Raw genomic sequence first — 21,644 nt, forward strand, 5'->3', positions numbered from 1 at the left:
TTTTTTTTTTTAGGATTCTTTTGCACTTAGCTCCAGGACTCTTGGAGCTATGCTGTGCTGAAAGGATATCAGCTCAGTGCTGTCTTATGAAGATCTGTCAGTGCCTGCACCATGAATCATTAACTTTGCTGCTGTTCTACCTTCCAGCTGAAAAGCTAGTATGACTTTGGCCACAAAACAATGTGGTGGGCTGTGAGTGCAGAGGGGCTTGGGAGGAGATTTTCATTGCAGTAAGTTTCTCTTGGCAGTTCAGATGTTAAGAGCCAGTTCCCCAGCTGGGAGGAGTTGGTGGATCCCTGCAGAAGGCAGCCTAGGTTACCCAGATGTAGGTGTTCAAATGYGGATTTAGATTTTAGTAGTTTGGGACTTATGCGGCCTGCAGAGAGGCTTTTGTGGCTCCTTGTGCTGTAAGCTCCTAGCTGTGGGCTGTTTGGGATATGGATTAACTGCATGCTACTGCACTGGGACAGCTCCAGAAAGCACCATCTGACTGTAGCATGTCCGTAAGTGGTGCTGTGCCCAGCACCACTTCAGTGCAGAGCAGCATGCATGGGTCCTGAAACACAGGTCCTTGTTTCCTGCTGCATGTCGCTCCTTCCTTTCTCTCTGCTCATTTTTCGTGTGTTTATGGGGATAGGAGGACTTGCCACACTCCCAGAGCCAAGCGGCTCATTGCACTAAGTGCTTCAGACTGGTTGCTAGTGGGGTTGGAGCAGGATCCCCTTCCCCCAACTGCATAGGAATCCTGGAGTATCTCTTTGCTCTGAAGTCCCACAGAGCCAAGACATCTGCAGGGAAGTGAGCTGGTTTTTGCCCTGCTGGGGAAGCTGTCTGCCTCCTGCCAGCTTTGTGGAGGCTCTGGAATAACTCACAGCGTCTCATCTTGTGTCTTCTCCTTAGCTGTTGCAGTCCCTGAGAACAAACAAAATAGGAGCAAGGAAGTAAGAAGGACTCTCTGGAGAAAGCTACCAGGTCACTTTCTTCCCTGCTTCTGAGGAGTTCAAAGAATGAATTGGGATCTCATGCCCTATTTTCAGGAGATGTTAGACTCCCAGCTCCAAATAAAATCAGCTGGAATGCAATTACTTAGCATTTTTGAAAGGCAGGCCTTTTAAAATTACTGTTAACCTTTCCCTTTTCACTCTCTTACCATCTGTCCCTCTCAGTCAAGTGCAGGCTGTACTTAATGCAACTGTACCATAATGCAACATGTTTGCAGTTCTCCAGCCTTTTTACCCTACTCAGCATTAATCTGAATTCATCAGTCTGCTTTTCTTCTATATTCTGCAAATGACAACACTGACTTTTTATAATGTTGTAGACCCAAATTTAGCAGTCTATTAAATGTGAGACCATACTTTGCTGGGTTTGTCACCACTAAAAGACCTTCARTGCACTGGAGTGCTTGGGGCTGGATGGGTCTGAGCCTGACTGAACCATATCACTTACTGGTTTTACATGTCTTGTATATGAGCACACAAGGCTAAAAAGATGTGTTTTGGTTTGGAGACTTGGCCATCCATTTCAGCCAGCAGCCCCTAGAGAGTGGAGTAGTCCTAGAAATATTCACAACATAGTTTTCATATGGAATTTCATCCTGTGTTTATTGCTGCAGGGGGAGGGAGGTGACACGATATCTGAGCTGGTTCACTGAACATAAATTGAACCTTGATAAATACAGGCAAGACAAATTTGAATCTGTTCTCTTGGCTAACTTAATTTCATACCAATTTAACATTTTTCAAGGAGCTGAGATTGTCTTCCTTGTTCCTCTTAAAGAATGGCCCTAGTGTCTGTTTTTATGGTATTGCATTGCATGATGCTTATCCTTTGGGAGCATTTTAGTGTTTTTAGCGAAGGGCACAGCATTGCTACCACCATGCCTGGAGGAAGCAGTCTCCATGCCTGTTGTAGGAAAAAAGTGCATTCTGGAGGTAGCAGTTTATGCACAGAAGAGCTGACTTGGGTGCATGTGTGGCTACTGCACAGATGGAGTCTGGCAAGTTGATCTTTATAATCAAAGGTCTCATGGTTGAGTACAAGCAGAGTTCAGTATTGCAAAGACTACTTTGTGGCACTGACTTTGTTTTCTACTTTCAATATTTTATGAAATTAGAAAAAGCTTTTAAACTTTTCAAACATCTTGTGAGCAGCCTTGTGCTAGGAGTATCTAGTCCTTGTGGTCCTAGTTCAGCTGAGAGGCCTCAGTAGGTCATCCTGCCATGTGCAGCAAATACTACCTGACTCTCCTGCATATCTTGTTTCCCCAAAATAGTGAGTCAAGAAAACAGGCAGCCTGCCCTTCACAGAAGTGTTAATGTAGGTCATCTTCTTTCATCTTGTTTTCTTTCAGTCATATGAGGTGCAAGATATTAATAGAACATAAACTCAAGGCCATCTGTTGATGGTGTTGGTCTGGAAAGTAAACGGAAGAAGAGATGGGTCAGTCTAGGCAACTTTACCGCTCCTAAGTGACAGTCACATGCTAGTGACTGAGATGAGCAGAATGGGCAAATGGTTGCAATAATACCTCTTCTCTGAGCTCCCTGCTTCATGGCAAGTTGCCCGTAACTTTATGGATACATTCCTGTCATTTTTATAACAGGRCAAACGGGTCAACTCATGACTTATCAACTCTTGTCAAAAACCATCTTAGTTACTTGACATAAGTACTTGCACCTTCTCTGTACTCTCTGCAGTGCCAGCAAAGGGATACCGTAACTACAGATGATAAAGGATTAATAAGCTAGTCATGTGGTAATGTGTTGATTGATTTGTAGCATAAAAGGTTTTTCCTTTCCCTTCTAAATTAAAACAGAAGGGTATGTACATCCAAAACAAACGGAATAACATGTGGACAGTCTGTGTATTTATATAATGTTGGGGGAAGGGAGGAAGTGAGAAAGGCTTGAAAGATCACAGACCACATGTTCTGCAGAACATGATCCAGAGGAAAGCTTCCATGATGGTTCTTCTGGCAGCACAAAACCAGGGGAGAGGGTATCTTCCCCCTGGGAAATGCTTCCTTTCATTACTGCAACCCAAATTCAGCATGCAGCTAGTACATAAGTCAGAAGATCACTGTGACAGGAAGCAAATCATAATCGAAAGTAAAAGGGAGATTTATGTTAGGGAAGATTATCAAGTAAACAAGGACAAACAGTGGAAGGTGAATGGCTTAGTATATTGTTACAGCTGTAACAGCTGAGCAGAGGAGGAAATCTTGGGGGAATAAGGGTGGTGGTTTTTTTTTTTAGGGAGGGGTTGGTTTTTAAAATATAGTCCTTAACCTTTCAGTCTTGGTGACAGTGCACTGACAAAACCCATGCAACCAATGAGTTTGACGTAAATTGTGGAATCTGATTCTCATTAGTGCCCCATCAATAATATCCCCCTCCAAACAGGAATTTGCTCGTGTTYCCTTATGACACTACTTGTTTATGCACCAGTGAAGGACAGTGACGTCTGCCATTCATTGTTCCCTCAGTGTGAATAGGTGCTGTCAGTCTGAGCACTGCTCTGTGGTTTCTCTGCATCTTTGAACCATGAATAAAGTTTCTGCCTAAAGATCATTAGAATGCTTCTTATTTCCCCCCCATGTGGATTTAATTACTTAGTGTCTGCTCTCTCCCCCTTTGCCCTGGCTTGCTCTGTGGCTGGGTCTACCTTTTATTTTCAAGCAGCAAACAAGCATCTGAACTGTTTTGCTGTGTCACATGACTAGGAGTCAAGATTAGAAATTTATCTCTACTCTAAGCCTTGCAACTTCTATTTTTATCCACAGCTGTTGGAGCTGATAGCAAAGTCTCAGCTGACGTCACTGAGTGGCATTGCCCAGAAGAACTACATGAACATTTTGGAAAAAGTGGTGCAGAAAGGTAAGAAACAAATCCTAGGGTGGGGGAGTTTCACTTAATCTGATGTTCTTGTTATGAACCACATCCTCAAGAACAGATAGGCAGTGCAAGATAGGGGTGAAGGAGACACTATCATTTGTTTCTATAGTTTAATTCCACTTTCTTTTTCCTGAGTGAAGGACTAAGAGGGGAAGAGTGGGAAGACATGTCTGTATCTTCATAGGTGTCCAGGAGGCAATTTCTCATTTTATTTCCCTTAGTACACTCATTCTGCATCCTATTGACAATCCAGTTTCTAACTGCAGAAGACATTGCAGTTTCTGCCTCCAGGCCTGGCAGATCTACAGTCTTTGCTGCTCCCTTGTCTCCAGTTTGCTTGTATCAAGTACTGCCACTCCTCCAGGGGAAAGGAAAGCTTGCGGGCTGTCTTCACCTCTGGGTCTCCCAGTGAGGGCTGACTTGCRCTCAAGATGTGTTGCTTCCCTTCCTAATGCTTGAGCTCTGGGTGAACCCTAGGTATTGAGAGCACCCTTGTGTGTATATGTACAAAGAAGGAGATCCTGAGCTGTCTCTTCATCAGCTGTCATCAGCAGGGTAAATGAAGGAAGAGGTGTGCATAGATAACCTCTCACACATTGGAGGGCAAAGCTGGCCAATCTCCAGTGGCTAGAAATGAGAAGTGCTGTAGAAAGGGCAAGTATCTCATCTGTTTATCCTGGGAGAGGATCTGTTTATCTGCTATCTAACCTGTTGTGCCCTTTTTAAAAAAAGGTTTGCTATCTCTTGGCCTCAGATAATAGCAGGTAACTTGACTTCCCCCAGAAACAAATTCAGAACAAGCACTTGGGCAGGTCCCACTTTTAACCCTTTCTGTTCCTCCAAAGTCCTTGAAGATCAGCAGAACATCAGGCTAATAAGGGAATTGCTGCAGACTCTCTACACGTCCCTCTGCACCTTGGTTCAACGTGTTGGCAAGTCTGTGCTGGTTGGAAACATCAACATGTGGGTGCACAGAATGGAGACTATTCTCCATTGGCAGCAGCAGCTGAACAACATTCAAATCACCAGGGTAAGCATGAATCTGAAGGCCAGAAATAACATGGTTCCTTCATGAAATCTTGTGTAGCAGCTCTCATTTGGGTGGCTGTATCCCGCTATGTACTTTCAGTGTGAGCGCTGGGGAAGGAACTGGTGTTGCCCAAATACATGGCTTCCTTGCTAGTACTACATGTGTTCTTTGGTTCAAAATCAGTAATAGCCATTACAGTTCTCTTAAAAGTGTTAATGGGTTAGATCCCTAACCAACTCAACATACACAGTCCAGGATCAGACTAGTACTGGTTACAGACTGTGACTTGAGTCCTGTAGGGCTGTGAAGTGCTGTATGAACAGAGCTGGGCAGGGAACAGTCTCCTTCCTCCGGAGAGTCTTCAGAGATCAGGCCTCAGTACAAAAAGTCAGTTTGAAGTCTCTCTCAAACTGAGAAGTTCCCCTCAAAATCTGTTTTCTTTTTAATTTGCTTAATCTGTAATTTAAGTGCAAACTTCTAAACAGACACACAATTTAATGCGTCCTGGTTGAAAACACCAATGATTCTTGCAGTAATCTGGAGCTGGCCATTCCAGCCAGACAAGTCCTGCTTTCATGTGTTTTCCCAACATCTGTAGGGATGGGCAAAGAGACATTAGTTGATAAACTCCTAACCTGGCCTTTGTGTGTGAATCAGTTCTGAACTTGGTCCACTTTACCTTGCACAGATGCTTACTCTAAGAAACTGTGTTGGTAGTCTCCCCAGCATGTTTGAGCTGGACTGATGTATTGCCAGGAGAGGGGACTCTTGGACGTGGGTGATGATGATGTCTTCTCTCAGTGCTGGCCTACGTGTCAGTGTGCCCCTCCTAGGAGTCAAAAGTAGTGAAATGGACTGGGAAATTCCTGTTTACCTTAGGCATGGCCTAAGGGAATATAAAAAGCACCTTTTCTCGCCTCACTGGTGAGTCAACCACAGAGGCATTTACCAAGCATTAAACGAAGTACCTGCTTTTATCACTTCTAAATGGCTGCATTGTCTGGGGAGCACCAGGAAATGATTTTCAGTCCTTCAATTAGAGGTTAATAAGTGGCAGAACACTGAGGAAAATGAATTCTGAGGTCCTGGGAGTTTGGAAGACCTGTAACTGCAGTGCTGCCTTATCCTGCAGTGGCTGTACATTTACTTAAGCATAGGTTTATAGACACATTTATAAATAATATAAATGCCTTGTTTTAAGGGCTCCAGATGCAGAGTTTGCAAAAATGTAACTTTTTGCACTACCGAAGATGAATTCAGGTCAAGCTAGAGAAAAAAGCTGAGCTAAGAGGAAGGAAGAACGAGCTCAGTCCTGTGCAGCCAGTTGCTTACAGTGAGTGAACTGAGTGCTTCTGGTATTTCTGAAGCAGGGAAAAATGTCTTGCAACAGCCAAGACCTAAACTCTTAACAAAAAAAAAAAAATCAACTTGCAAAATACTGAATAGTTACTTTAAAAACCTCTGTCCAGAAAGTGACAGCATAATGGTCTGCTCTGATCTAATCTGTGTTCTTTCTCCAAAAAAAGTAATGTTTGAAAACTCCTGGAAAGGAGTACTGAGGGAAGGCAAGTAGCAAGATAAGTCTCTGGCACTGATTTGGAAAACCTGTAAGGATTTACTTGAGTCATACTGGTTTCTTCAATAATAAGACATAAGTATGTGCTTAGTTGTTTGAATCAAGAGCCTCTGAGCTTAGCTTTGCATGCTCTGCCTTATTAAACCTTTTCTTTAAGCTTTCTGCCCTGGAGGATGTGTAGGAGAATAGAAAGGACAGCAGAGGGAAAGGGAGATGAGCTGGAGGTGATCCAAGGCTTCAGTGCAGTCCTCCTACCCCTAAATATGACCTCAGCTTGCAGGGACTCTGAGCCTGCTGCATAGAAAACAGGAGATGGACCAGCTTCAGGACTAAAAAAGAATTGTTCTCTGCCTCCCTCTTCAATCTAGGTGAACTACACAGGCAGTATGCTTGCAGCTTTGCTTTTAACAAGTGTTGGAGGAGCTGTCTTGTTTCAAGAGCAAACAACTTGTTATGGAAATAGTCAAAGTGAAATAGGAGTGAATTGGAAACTGCTGAAAAGTAGTGGATGAGGCTGCCTGGGGCTGGGAGATAAGAACAGGAGCAGCATTGTTTATGCTGAAATGATTGGGGAAATAGTTCACAATGCCAACATTAAAATTGTCGTGAGTAGGCTTTGGAACAAATACTTTCTGGAGATGACTGAGACAGTTTGCTCCTTCTGGAGTTGTTGTTTCAGGCCTCTATCTGTTGCTGGTGGAACTGACAGTCATAAGGCCTAAAATGATGCATTTAATAAGAGATCACAGTTCTGCTGGAAGAGGTCAGTGCTGCACAGTCCAGCCAGGTTGGGAGAGCTGCAAGGAAAGAGGGATCCTCTTGTAGACTAACTGTGACCCTTACAGCAGTGGGAAAGTGGGAACCATTTGTGTACAGACATTTGTGACGCCCTTAAAGTTTCAGATACCATCAAATGGATAGCGATGGGACCATATGATTAAAAACAGCCTCATGCAGTTTTGCCCTGTTGATGGCAGCCCACATGCTTTGTGTTTGTATGCCARTTGCAAAGCGGGTGATGTGACTCCACAACTTAAAATAGCAGCATCTCTGCACAGGGTAAATGAGAAACTTGGCACATCTGTTTAACATTGTTTCTTCATTGGGCCAATCCTAAAGGCTGCTGTTTGCCTTAATAAGGCTGGGGCTCTTTTTGGAACAGCTGGAACCTGGATTCTGGTTCTTGTTGATTCTTTGCTCCTGTCTGTGCCTTGGATTTTCCCTGAGTGCAGGCCTTGCTAATCTGTCATGGTTTATTTGCCCTGGGGTTGTTCCTTCTTGTGGACCCACAAAACTGTTCTGGAGCCTGTGTAGACCAGGCAAAGGTGAGCTGGGGATGATGACAGCTTTCARCTCTTCAGGCTAGCATGTGCTGTGACATGGCTAAACGGTCTGCAAAACTGTTTGCAGCTATGGGGATTGATGGGGGAAAGAGGCAGGTCCTTAGTGCTCCTGGAGGAAAGGTTAGTACTGCCAGCAGTGACCTGGGAAACCATGCAGAGAAAATCCTGCTGCTGGTATTCATCAGCCATTCTGTGGTTACAGTGGGATCCTGTGATGATATAAGCTAAAACACGTGTTGCTGGGAATCTCATGCTCTTTTAACATGTAAGAGAAAGCTGAAGTTGAGGAGTAGCACTGACCTCCCTTGTGTCAGACACCTGAACGGTTACTGTCTAATAGCACAATGTAGTTGCTGTCCAGCCACAGTGAAAGCTGGCAGAGATGCTTTTGGGGACTGTTGAGTATGGATGTGGGAAGGATGGAAAGGAAAAGGGGAGGGAGACTTGGACTGTGACTCAGCTTCTAAGTACTGCTGTAGCACGAATAAACACTGCCCTCCTTGAAGATAACTCAAATGCTGTCCTAGAGTAGAAGGTCACTTTCTGTCTTTATTCAGGAGAGGGAAGTACTGCTTACTTGGTGTGTAAGGAGTAGTAGTGCTTAAAGTAGCAACTCTACTACAAGCTAGAATTGCTCGAGTCTTCAGCTTCCTCTAACTCAGTTTTCTCTTTTTTCTTTTTTCTTCAGCCTGCCTTTAAAGGAACTACTTTCACAGACCTACCATTGTGTTTGCAATTAAACATCATGCAGCGACTGAGTGATGGGAGAGACCTGGTTAGCCTTGGTCAAGTGGCTCCTGACTTGCAAGTGCTCAGTGAAGACCGGCTGCTGTGGAAAAAACTCTGCCAGTACCACTTCACAGACAGACAGGTACAGGAAGAGATGCAAATACCCATCCGTTGCTTGTTGTTACCCACTAGTGGATGAACACCTGTAGGCAGACCATTCTTATTTGGCTGCCTCTTGAATCTGAGGACTGTGCTGCAAGGTGATATTGCAGGTTGGCATGAGAACAGTCATAAAGATTTATTGAGGGGGTTTTGAATTGCTGCAGCAGCGATTCCTGATATAGGAGCCTGAGGCATTAGTCATATGGTGCACTTCAGCCCTGATCCAGGTGATAACTGCAGGTCATGGTTGCTTGTCCCACGTGTGCAGGAAAAACGTGCAGTCTAGCTCCAGCAATAACCACGATGTCCCAGGGACTGGCATCATCATGGACAGTCTCTGTGAATGTGGTCCATGAGGAATGAGTCCTACCCTTTTGCCATTTACAACAAGAAATTCCCCTCTGAACTGTTCCATGAGTGACAGGATGGTATGCGAAAGCTAGCCCTGCTGCTACCCACATCTGGTGTCTTTAAATTAAAGAAAAAAAATCTTAATTTATGAGTGAATATCTGGGGTGTTTACACCAGACCTCTGTACTTCAGGGATCATATGCCARATAATCTGCTGACTCAGTCTCTTATCTGTTCACTCTGGATCTGAATTTGGAAGTGACTCCAGGGAAAGTCACTTCTGTTAGCAAGTACATTCAAATCCAGTCTCTGCAACCAGTGAACCCTTTTTTTTWAAAAAAAAAAAAAAAAAAAAAAAATCTCACAAGCTGGAAGCATGACAAATCACTAAGGCTTAGAGTCAGCAAAGGAGCAAAACACACTCACTTCTGAAACTGTTAACTATGATTATACTTGCTATCCTGCCAGCTAGGAACAGCAGCTAGAGTAGTATGAAATAGCTCCCAAGGTTTCAGGTTATCATACAGTAATAGTCAAGAAATGAGGATAGACCCTGATAATGGTATTGTGTGAGGGTGTTGCTGCAAGGAAGCACATTGTAGTGGAACACTCAGAGCAGAACTTTTCTTCCTGTTATACAGGAACTGTTATGGGACCAGCAAAGATAACGTTACTTGTACAGAAGACAAGGAGAACAAGGGTTGGAGAAAGCAAACTCTGGGTTTCTTTGTGTAGCCAGCTACAATTCTGTGTTTTTTATCTTTAAGATTCGTAAACGGCTAATCTTATCTGACAAGGGACAGCTGGATTGGAAAAAGATGTACTTCAAACTCATAAGGTGTTACCCRCGGAAGGAGCAGTATGGTGATACGCTGCAGCTGTGCAGGCACTGCCACATCCTCTCCTGGAAGGTAGGAGGTGTTGGTGGGACAGACTTGTTCAGGGGCAGGTGTCTTAGGGCCATGGAGCACCCACTGCTTCCACTGACTGCAGCTTGGTTCAGGTGCTGCAATTCCTTTGTCTGTATAACCTAGTGTTTTCCTTAATCTTAACTGTTAAGGCCCTTTCTCCTTAGCTTCAGAGATCCCACCTTCTCATCATTGAACAAGAGTAATTGCCATCAAGGCTGGAGGGAAAGCAGAGGTAGATGGGTGTACTGTAGGACTGCCCATGGTAAATAGTATCTTAGCACTGCCAGCATGCTACTGTTGCCACCCTTTACATGGGGATGGARGTCTTGGCAGCAGGATTAGCTGGGACCAGAGCTGGTGGCTACAAAGAAACCCAGGACAAATCTGCTAGCCATTGTGTTGATATCCATGGCACATCTCTGAATTTAAAGTTCTGTAGCTGGTGGTAGACTCTGGCTTCTGATCCCTCAGAAGAGGGTAAAAGAGTGAATGGGATCTTTGCTGGTTTTATTTTCCTTGACTTGACAGTAGTCCCTAAAATCTGAAGCCTTGTTCTGAGCTGTCATCTTTGGCAAGAGTATAAATATTATTTTGGGCTCTGCTCTATCTGTTTGCAAGCAGGATATCTGGCAGAAGGGCAGCACTAAGTTGGCTGGTGCTGTGGCACCCATTCTGCAATCTCTAAATGAAGCTGTTTTCTCCTTTCCCAGGGCACTGATCACCCTTGCACAGCCAACAACCCAGAGACTTGCTCCACTTCTCTTTCACCGCAAGACTTTATCAACTTGTTCAGATTCTGAACTTGGGTCATCACTTTTGCTTTTGCAATTCTTACAGGACACTTTATGCCACTGAGCTTGGACACTCCATTTGTAAATAGTGTAAATATTCATGTTTGTTTGAAGCTCCTGAGTCAARGAACAAGAGTATCTTGGAGACGAAAGGTGAAATTGCTCACTGATGCACAACACTTAAGGAATACAGACTTCCATAGGACTGGTGTATAAATGCAGCATGTTGTACAGAGTCCCTTTTTTCTGATCAGAGTACAAGATACAGGGCAGAAACTTCATTTTTGTTTTTAGAAGTTAAAACTGAATTTGCCCCGCAGCCATTTGAGAACTTTCTTGGTTTGTTTCTAAAAATTGAGAGAAAGCAATATGAGGCTAGGACTGTTGAACTGTTTCTCCATCTGGTTTTATTTAGCATACATATTTATAAGTATGATGTTTTAAAAATATTTATGAAAAATATCCCTGTGACAAGTTTAATAATTTATGTTTTTTAAAAAAGACACATTCTGAAATACTTAGCATAGAACTCTAGCCTACTTACAAAACAGAATTGCACCATACCATTTTCTACCTCTAATAGATTGAGTACCTTTCAAACAAAAATCCAGTGTACAATGTGAACTTTTGTATTTTGTACAATGATTTAAAGGGAAATGTTTATGATAGTAAGCATCTTTTCTTGCATTAATGCTTACCTCTTTACATTAATTTTCTTGCTTTACTCAGTGCTTGAATGCCTAGATGATAGGCACCATATGAATACCTAAGACTTTATCCTCTTTTAGTTGGTTGGTTTTATGAAAGACTAAGCAAAAGGAAAAAGAAAAGCCACAAGGATGAAAATTATCTAAAAAGGAGGAAGTTCTGTTGCAGTGAAGTAAGGGACTGGATTTAATCTCACAGTGTAAATTCATATCTGCTCCACTAAGTTACTTGCACTGGTTGAAATCCCAAGTGAGATTAGAATCTGGTTCTTCAAGTCCATCTTTTCCTTATTTTCCCAACGTACACTGCTCTCTATTCCCACTGCTGTCAAATGAATTGAATCATCTTACAGCTGGTAAAATGTAGGGAGAACTGGGCCATTGAATCTAGTGAAATGATGTGGTTCTTAATCACTGAAAGATTGGCAGCATCCTGTTTAGTCTTGGACTACTGAAATTTAGRGTGATGTGAGAGACAGTACAAAGAAACCAGTTGGTGCTTTTCTAAAAAGTGCAGTCAGGACTGAGATAAGCAATTTCCAAGATGGCAACTTGACATCTTCAATTATTTCTGCATGCTAAGGGAATGGAAAAGACCCATGTAGTCCATTCTCCTTCCAGTGCTGACCTTCTTTATGGGATCGTCTAACACTAGAACTAAATTTTAGTCCTGTGGAGCAAGTGACCAGACTTGTGCTTACTTCATTGTGGCACAGACTTGGCTTTCAGTCCCCTCTGTTGCATGTAATTCTGCACTTTTTCACTAAGCTGGAGCTGGAAGACTCCAGCTAATGTACAAGAACTTGAAAACCCGCATTGGAAAGTTTTTGCCATTAGCCAGTAGATTTCCTGTATAGCACTTTCTCTGTGCATGATGTAAGCAGGGTACCTCAGGAGGGTAAATATTAGTGGGTTGTGTGTTACTATGTAGAAAGAATTGTGAGGAAGAGGAGTACTCAGGACAATTCAGGAAGAACTACTTGAGTTAATTATTGTTAAATATTCTGTTCCTTTTTTTACATTTTTATAACTGACTTTCAACATGTTTCTGCAGCTGTTATATATATAAATTGACAGTATTTGCATTTTTGCAAGCTAAATCACATTGCATACTCTTGGAATAGATGCAAAAAGGGAAAAAGCCTTCTCTAGATGGACAGTAGGGAAGGGAGGTAGACACCTTGGGAAGGGAAAGCGAGGACAAGACTGACAAGAACTGCCATTCTGCTGTATTCCAAAAGCAAAGAAGTTTTTCTTCTGGAAAACTCTAGGAGCCAGTGCTACTCTTAATCATGGCAAAGAGCTTGGCACTGTCCAGGGAAAAGGAAAAAACATGCTAGATAGGGAACCTTCTCTATCTTCGTGTTGATGCCCTGTCCATCAGCTTGACTGCTGGTGAAAAGCATAAGTCTGCTGATTATAGTCATGTCAGCTGAAAGTGATTTAAAAGCTGTTACCTTGAAAAAAATGAGCTTGAGCTTGTTGGGGGTATTTCTTCATGAATGAAGGAGGCCAGTTTGTTTTCACTCCCACACTGATGGCAGTGGGTTAATGAGGCTGAAATTTGGCTTGGTGAAAGTGGGTGTTGAGGACAGGAACCTGTAAGTGAAGTGTTGCCACTGTATTTGGAGATTCTTGTTGTTCCCTCTTCTAGCAGTGAGAGGACTTGTGTGACCCTCTGCAGCTCYGACTTTGGGCTGGTTTATTTTGTACACTTGCTTCCCCCATCCATAGCGAGTTGGCCTGTTGTGTCTGGGGATGCAATGGTATTTCAGAATGAAATGTTGGGTCATCTTAATAATCTGCTTTAGTCTGAGGTTTTACTTATTGAATAAAACTTACCCGCTGTGAGATTGTGATGTTGGGTGAAATTAAGCTCAGGTTTAAACTTGGCCTCATGCATTCCCTGCCCAAAGAGACAGGTAATCCCAGCACTCGGCTGTGATTTGGGAACGTCTCAGCTCCAACCTTTGCCTCTATCAGCCCTTCTCTGGTCCTGAGCAAATAGTTGACTGTGTCCTCTGCATGGATAATACTGACAACATGCCTAACAAGGTGCAACGGAGGCTCCTGTTTAGAAAGCTTATTTCAATTAGAGGTTCTTTCCTGATTTCTTGATCTCTACATAATCTTAAAGGGCCAAAGTGCTGAGGATTGATTTATTTGTACAAACAAAACCACTTGTGTTACTTGTGCAGGGCCCTGCAACATTGCTGTCGGCATCCAAAGCAGCAGAAAACCAAGTAACTACTGAGTTAAAGAAYAAAACTAACTAAACAAGTCTGCTAGGAAAAGAAATACTGTGCTTCATTCAGTTACTGCCTCAGTCGTGTTCTGCCACAGCAGCTGTCAGATAAGACCTTGTGCTACAATGACTGGTACGGTGCAATACTGTGGTGAATTCAGTACTATTTTTGTGTTAAAACAATGCTGTTTGCATCCAAAGACCTTAGTCTAACCACTTAAAACCATTGGTACTTTAGCAGTGCAAAGGCATCTGCTTGGCTTAGGATGGCAGGGTAACAAGAACTACTGTGATAACATGGGTTTCTAGGCAGGAGAGTGCAAGGCTGCCCTTGCACGAAAAAACTCTTCATTCTAGGACAATTCCGGTATAGCTATTGTGAATGGAAAACAGGCTTTTACCTGTATTTTGGCAATAGAATGTTCTTTTCAAGTGACAGTTCAGCTTTGAGCTAGTGGATGTGTTTCCATTAGGCGTGCATCAGTTTTCACACTATGACAGGAGGGTTTTACTGTCTTTGGGCTTTTTCCTGCCAGCATAAATCCAAAGAGATGTGACTTATCGTCAGTGGAACGACTGTATTAACCAGCGCAACAGTGTTGAATGTGGTGCTGTAAAGAGGAGAAACAGATCCATGCTGGGGATGGAGGAGGATGGAGGCTAAGAAAAGGAGAGAGATCTTAGTGTTTCAGCTTTCTAGAAGAGGCAAGTGTGTGAAGTTAGCTTTAATGTGATAGCCACTTCAAGAGGCACAATTTCAGCTGTACATACTCTAAGCTGTTTATACTAACCATGGGATGGTAAAGTTTGATAAAATGTGTGCACTTGCTCTTTTATTGTTTGGGTTTCTTTTTTTATTGCTGAGTTTCTAGATCCTTTTATTTCCTGAAGTGATTAGGAAAACTTGTGTTGCTCTGCAGACATGCTTTGTATGTAAACATTTAATTGCACCCTGCCACTTTCTGTATATGGGAATATCTTTTTTTATTTTTGTCTTCCCCTCCCAGGTTTTGAACTCCAGTAGTGACAGTTTGTGTTCCCATTTGTGTTTGACTCTTGCAAAAACTATCTCCTACACCATCTGCAGGTAGTTAACTAGCTTTTCTTTGCCCAGAAAATTCCTTAGCCCTTAGTAGCTACATTTGAAATAGAGCAGGAACACTTCAAATTCTGCCAAATAGYTAATAAATCAGACATGCTGTCTCATGCTTATCTTCTGCTTGGTACAGCAAACCAGCGTTGTCCTCCGGGGGTGTTCTTACAAACCCTTTGCACAGCTTCCCCATGAATCAGCACCTTGCCAAAAAGGAATAGCTTTAAATTAAAATGCCACTCTTTGTAGCTGGGCTGTTTGGGGTGGAGGGGGGGACAGATGCCCTGTGGAGCTGATGGCTGATCAGTTTTAAAGACTCTGTTACAAGGTTGAGACTGCAGTGTTGTGCTTGTCTTGCTTCACTCAGCTCATTGCTTATAATGATGCTTGTTAAGCGCTCTGAAGACATGACCGGTCATCCACGCCRCTGTTGGTGTGTGGCTGCCAGGGTGCATGAGAATTTTCCTACTTTGTATCCCACATCATCTTCCTCCAGTGATTTCATTAGTAGTGAATAGGTTTTGCAGGATCTGGTCCCAGGGAGAATAAATATATCTTGTCCTTGACATGCAGTCTCTACTGTGTTAATACCCTGAACACCAGAGAAATTTCCTCCTTGRTTGACCAAGTGCTGCCTTTTCCCTCCTGGGAGGGCAGCTGAGGGTGGGACTTGCGTTTCTGCAGCCATTACGTGCTTTACAGAATGCTAACGGGTCAGCTACAGAGAGAACACTTTAATTTGAAATAGCAAAYATGCTAATTTTTAAGATCTACAGTAATTATAAATACCTACTTATATATGGAAGAGRGCTTGTGTTTTGTTTTGTTTTTCCTTAAAGTTGTGACTAGAGATGGTATGAAGTGAAAGGCATCCCTTGTATAGTAAGACTTCTATTTAATATTATTGTGTGGTTAAAATCCTTCCATATAAATTTGCACACTTTTTCTCTTCCCTTGCATGTTCAACTTTTTACAGCTGTTCTGTGCAGACAGTAATGTATTTTTGTAAAACATTTTTGACACTGAATTGCAATAAATGTTCAAACAATGTGAACCACAGAGTTGTCTCATTGCTTCCAAGTTGGTGACCTTATCGGCCTTGAGCTTCTTGCAGTGTCAGCAGAAACTCTTCTGCAAGAACATCCAGAACTYGGGTTGTTGTGGCAGTAAGTACACTGGGAATATCTAGAATAGAGCTGTCACTTCACCATAATTCAGAAGAAAACAAGGTCAAGGGAATGCTTCCTTCCAATAAAACCAGTGCTCAAGTGGAGCTTGTGCTCTGAATTTGCACTCTGCCAGCACCCAGGAGTGATTGCTACCTTGAGTGAAATCACTAGTGCTTGCCCTGATCCAGCGGCTTCAACTCAGTTGTGGATTACATAGATGTTGCTTTTTTTAGTCAAGGTGTCCAAGAGACTTTTTTTTCCTTCCCTAATTACAGTTGCACCTGGTTAAAGCCAGGACTGCAACATTCAGACTCGGGCTCATGCTCAGAAAGAAAGTGAACAAGGAGCCCATAGAAGAAATGGGGTAAATTGGGGAAAACAGTAACTGAGATGCCTTCACAGGCTGGAGCRGGAAGTTATCTTTGTAAAACAAGATGACTTGCCTTATGAAATCCAGCTACAAAAATAAGCACAAACTGCAGATGCCTTATTTTTAATTTCACTTGCACTAACTGTCAAATAAGGTATATTTGTGCAGTTTCATAAATCTTTGTGATTATGCTGTGTGTCTCAGGAGTGTATAATTATCAGGGGTTTAAACCTCCAAACASAAGTCTTTGGAAACAGGAGTCAGTCCACAAGATGACCAGCTTCTTTTTAAAAAAGGGGATGAGAAAGTTTAGATATACTTTCTTAAACTTCATTAAAATAGGTGAAATGAAGTACTTTGACTCTAAACCTTTAAGGGAAACACATGATCTTTTTAAGGATGTGTTGTGTTTAAGCCAGTGAGACCTACCTATAATCCTTTCAGATAATAAGTAGTTGTTGCTTTTCCCATTTTCATAGTATTGTCACTGTAATGCCTCCTCCCTTAAGAGATCATGGGGTGAGAATGACTTGCTGGATGGTGTGAAGCACTCTGTCCTGCCTTGATCAGGCATGTTAACTCCAGCAAAGCAAATAATCAGGTGGAAATTCCTCAAAACCTTTGCTGTCCTTTGTAGAGCTCACTAAAGTAGAGTTTGGGGCAAAAGCGTTTTGAAAGTTATTTGCACAAATAATTTAAAGCTTGCTCAGATTTCCTGGAACTTTCCTTAATCCTCAACTTTTGTTTCTCTGCTTTAAAGTGGTGTGGGGTGAACTTCACTGAACAACTTGGGAGGTGGTTTTATTTTTGACAAARCCTGAGATGCTACTTTCATACAAATGCAGAAAAGGGAGAGAGCTCTGCTTTCAGAAAGGCACTATAAATAGGCACTATAAATAACTCCCATAGGTTCAAAGGCCTTCCCTAAGCTGGAAAGAKATCAGTTCACCCATCGCAATTCTTGATGTGTACTGTATTGTGCTTTTTAATAGAAAATAAGCTAATGTCTTTTTAATCTGTTTTACTTGGATCATTTTAGTCCTGGTCAGAACAGGCCTTGAACTCATAGCAGAGGAGGGGAGGAAGCAAACATGATTTCTGTGGCTGAGATGGAGCGTCCAGCGCTGCACAGCCACAGATGCTGGTTGCTGTTTATGCCTTCATCAGCCTGCCCAACTCGGCTGTTTCATCACTGCGCTCTCTGTTGCTCATTGCAGCAATTAGGAAATGCAACTGCTAAAAATGGGTGGCTAAAGAGGAAAGCCACCCCTTGCTATGGACTGGACAGACAGACAGTCCTGTGGATTTTGCATTTACAGCTGGAGAAACTCAACTTGGTTCAGGAAATCTGATTTCCTCCTTCTGAAGGCACACCGTGAATTCTGACAATTTTGAAAGAGCTCGGAGTTAAAAATATGTCAGTAAGAATTGAGCTTGTTCATAAAGTACATCAAAAAATGCTGAGTGTCCAGGCAGTCAGTCTTGTCAGCTGCGAGGCCGAACTGYGTGCGAGGAAAAGGTGAGCGACTGCCCTCGAACCCGCCGTGCTCCCTGTGGCGCCAAGGGGCCGGGTAGCCCATCCGCCGCTGTTCTGTTTTCCCTTCGCCTTTTCTCCATAAGCAAAACTCATGCTTTTGGGAGGGATTTGGAGCATGTTGAGGGCCASAAATGTCCCTCTCTGCCCTGCTCAAAACAAGTCAGAGGAGCCTATGGAGCCAAGGGGCGATTTTCAAACTTAATCTAGGGCTAGCGTTTTCCAGGTCAGCCCATCTAGGATTCGCCTTAAACTGATGYGAAGCCTGTTGGGGCTGTCAGTGGGTGAAGGAGCTGTCAAACACCTTGGCGAGCTGGCACCGATCCACTGCGGGCTTTCCCCTTGCCATGGCAGCCACGAGCGCCGCTCGGCTGCTGTGGGAGCCGGGGCCGTGGCGCTTCCCCGCGGGAATGGCCAGGGCGCAGAGCGCTCTGCTCATAGGTGACCAGGAGCTGTTTGGTCTCCCATCGCAATCTGAGCGTGTTTTGCAACGTAGGTTATCTCTTAAATTACTTTCTTCCAGGCTTTTTATAGCTCTCTCGCCTAAGTGGAATCTTTTTTTTGGAAGGGGGGGTGTATCTGGAGGTGTAAATCCAGACATATATAACCTCCGAAAGGGGCTCAAACCGTGCGATGGCTCATCAGAATTTGTGCTGCTGTTTTTACATAGAGCAAACGTGGTTCTTTTCAAACGTCTGACACCGAAGTAGTTTTATTTGGTTCCTCTGCTTGCTTAGAGCCAATTAAATGGCTCTCATTTAGAATAACTGGCTCACGGCACTAGGCAGAAACCCACAATCTTCCTTTTACCACCCATTTTTATATTTAAACCCTCTATTTTTAACCCAATGGTGGGACTCAGGGTTAATGCTCGTTAGTTCTGTGTCTAGACAGTTGTGGAAAACAGGAAATGAATTACATTATAGTATGAAAGGAGAATTTAACCTTTTCTCTTCTAGCTAACACATGTGACCGGGTAAAATACAGCAGAGTATTTTTGAAAGTTTGACGAAGTAGAAAACGACAAAGAAAAAAACCTGCTGGGTTTCCACAAGGCCTGGTGGGAGTTATTTCACAGAAAATAAGGAGCCAAGCGCTGCCCTCAGCTGCACCCAGACAGTAACTCTTTTCCCCTGGTCTCTGTGGAAAAGTGGCATTTTTATTATTCCCTGCTTCTCTGAACAGTCAAAAAAATGGTCAAGTTAACCAGTTGTGTGCACACACTACGGCTGCAAGAGGAAGACGTTACTACCCATCCTCCAGGCAGCTAGAGCCAGGCAAAGCAGGTTTATAACACATCTTCCCGGCTAACAGCATCTCATACCCCTTCTCCTCAGGCTATCTCAGGCCTCAAGTCTTTTTTTAATACTTGCATATTTCCATTTGAAGTAGAAACGACAAAAACGCAAAATTCCCTCATCGGCCCTTCTGGGAAGGGAAAGCCCCAGTGCTTTGCTCACCCCACGAGACGCCGCAGCAGCAGGTCTCTGCCTGCTGAATGCAGGATAGACCCGGGCTTGGAGGGACTGTTGCAATGGACCTGGGGACCAGAATAAGCCCGATGCCATGGGGACCGTCYGTCGGTCCAGTAAAAGCGAAGAGGCTGGTTCTGGGATGCAAAACGCTCCGTGACCAAAAGCATAGCTGAAAGCATCTCTCATATTGCTTCTCAGCTTTCTTCTGAAATTCAGAAGACTGGAGTGACCAGTGTCCTGGCACGCGCGAGGCCTTTCCACACCAGCCGGGCTGCCCCTTTTGCTCCCTCCCGCAACCTCCAAAAAGAGCAGTCCAAAGAAAGGTTTTTAAGCAATACAATATTTTGTGGATATTTGTCGATGTTTCCACTGCCAGCTTGTCTTCCTACAGGAACCAATATTTGGCATCGCTTATATCAGAAAAAAAAAATAACATCTTTAAACGTTTCCAAAGGGCTACGGGATGGGGGGAGGATGGGAGTTAAAAATCACTAACAGTGTTGTAAGATGTCGGCCTGGGCATGTTGGAAACCGAAGGATTTATCCGGTTTAACTGCCGTGCGCCCGTGCCAGCTGCAGAGCCAGCTACGTGGGGCAGCGCAGCAGAGCCGCTGGGCCTYGAAGCCCTCGCGCACCGCCGGGCGGGAGCAGCCCCGTGGGAACATTGCTCTGGAAGAACCGACTGTGAACGGGAGTGACAAGGGGACAGTTTAGGGCCGCTTGTAGCTAATGCTAACTGGGTAAGCGGATGTGGCCTTACGGCCTTTGGGAAAATACCCTCGTGCCCATCGGGAAGCAGATAGGACACACTATCTCCTCTTCCGGGGGGGAAAAAAGCCCTGTAGCAAGCAATCTTCCCAGCTTATCTGCATGACATTAAATAGCATGGCGATATTATCAAGGCCGTAAGCCAATACAGCCGCATCCGCTGCCTTGAAAGAACCCTTCTCCCTGCGCACAGGTAGAGGCACACGCACGCACAAGTACATAATTAATGAAAGGTGTCTTTTAGAAGCCCAGCTCTGCAGCGTGAGTAACGAAGGTCAATAATTTTCTTGTTGGCAGCAGCTCTGCTTGAAGGAGAGGTTTGGGGATATGGCTCATCCTGCGGCAGGAAAGGAATGTTTCTGCATTAATCATGAACCTTTTTTTTTTTCCCCACAAATAAATTCTGCCCAGTGTGAGCAGAGCCTCTTTGATGATCTGAAGTGACCAGAAATGGCATTTGATTTACGGTAGAAGGTGGAAATGTGAATAGAAAAAAACCAAAAAACTACAGATACACGGAGGTCCCAATTTCTGTGCTTCTCCACGGCTCCTTGAAGTCGCTAGGAGTTGGAAACGGAGAGGAAACCAGCTACGTCCATTCTCCTGGCTGCTGTCTTAAGCAGCTTGGACCTCTGCAGAAGCAACTGCAGCGGCAGGAGAGGGAAGCGATGACATTAACCCAAAACGCATCTCTTTTAGCACATCGCTGCTATACCGGCTTGGGTGACTCTCCTCAGGCAGGGAGCCGTGTCACCCTCAGCCCTTCCTCAGGTTACCAGAGGAACAGCATCAGCTCAGAGCCTGCATCCTGGTTAATAGTTAATCAGCTTTTGCCCYTATTTTCTTAAGTTGACAGTGAAACAGTAGCCAGCCCGAGCGCCCCAGCACAACAGTATTTTATTACAGAGAGCTTGAAACAGAGCTTCCACTTGCTAGCCCAGCCGTGCGAAGGGCTGTGCCACCGCGGGGCCCGAGGCCGCCTCCGCGTGGCTTCGAGCAGCAGGAGCCCGTAGCTATGACGCTATCTTCGGGCAGGCTGTATCGCGCTGCTCAGCCAGGGGACAGGACCTTACTGCCTTGCACCGGAACGGTATCTCTCATGCAAAGTCCACGTGGGAAATTTGCCTAATGACAGTGAAGATCCTAGCACTTCTTTTGGACCTCAAATGTGGGCTTTTATCATGGACCGGCCCCAAAACATCCTCAGTGCTGGACAGGTTCCTCCTGGGGGTTACTGCTGGGGACACTCCTGGCTAAGCCAGCACATTTGTTCCTCGAAAGACTATGAATAATCCCAGATCTGAGGATTTCTTTTCCTCTCCTTTCCCACCACCTAAAATTTGCAGCTTGTACGAGGGTTGGGGCTCTGCAGCAGCGGTATATTCATTAAGGGCAGCACAGCTCCGACCTCTACGCAGGGCACGAATTTTGAGAAGCCGGAAAGCCGGGCAGGCTGCTGGGGGCACGGGAGGATTATAAGAATATGTGTGGTTC

At 44.0% G+C, this 21,644-nt stretch overlaps 1 protein-coding gene across 4 annotated transcripts in view; it reads left to right on the top strand.

The window, feature by feature from the left end:
• FBXO32 (F-box protein 32) overlaps window positions 1-15,891 on the top strand; it is a 22,107-nt gene extending 6,216 nt beyond the window's left edge. For 2 of the 4 annotated variants that reach the window (XM_026074679.1, XM_026074682.1), the window contains exons 3-7: window positions 3,785-3,878; window positions 4,742-4,926; window positions 8,534-8,716; window positions 9,855-9,998; window positions 10,709-15,891. In XM_026074679.1, the coding sequence (XP_025930464.1) occupies window positions 3,785-3,878; window positions 4,742-4,926; window positions 8,534-8,716; window positions 9,855-9,998; window positions 10,709-10,798 (696 nt within the window). In that variant the 3' untranslated portion in view covers window positions 10,799-15,891. Of the gene's footprint in view, window positions 1-13; window positions 159-3,784; window positions 3,879-4,741; window positions 4,927-8,533; window positions 8,717-9,854; window positions 9,999-10,708 lie in introns of all 4 variants that reach the window. The other 2 variants (XM_026074680.1, XM_026074681.1) reach the window with 2 other exon arrangements.
• Window positions 15,892-21,644: the final 5,753 nt, after the last annotated feature.

Source organism: Apteryx rowi, unplaced genomic scaffold (assembly GCF_003343035.1).
Source record: "Apteryx rowi isolate R43461 unplaced genomic scaffold, aptRow1 scaffold_394, whole genome shotgun sequence".
Classification (NCBI taxonomy): domain Eukaryota; kingdom Metazoa; phylum Chordata; class Aves; order Apterygiformes; family Apterygidae; genus Apteryx; species Apteryx rowi.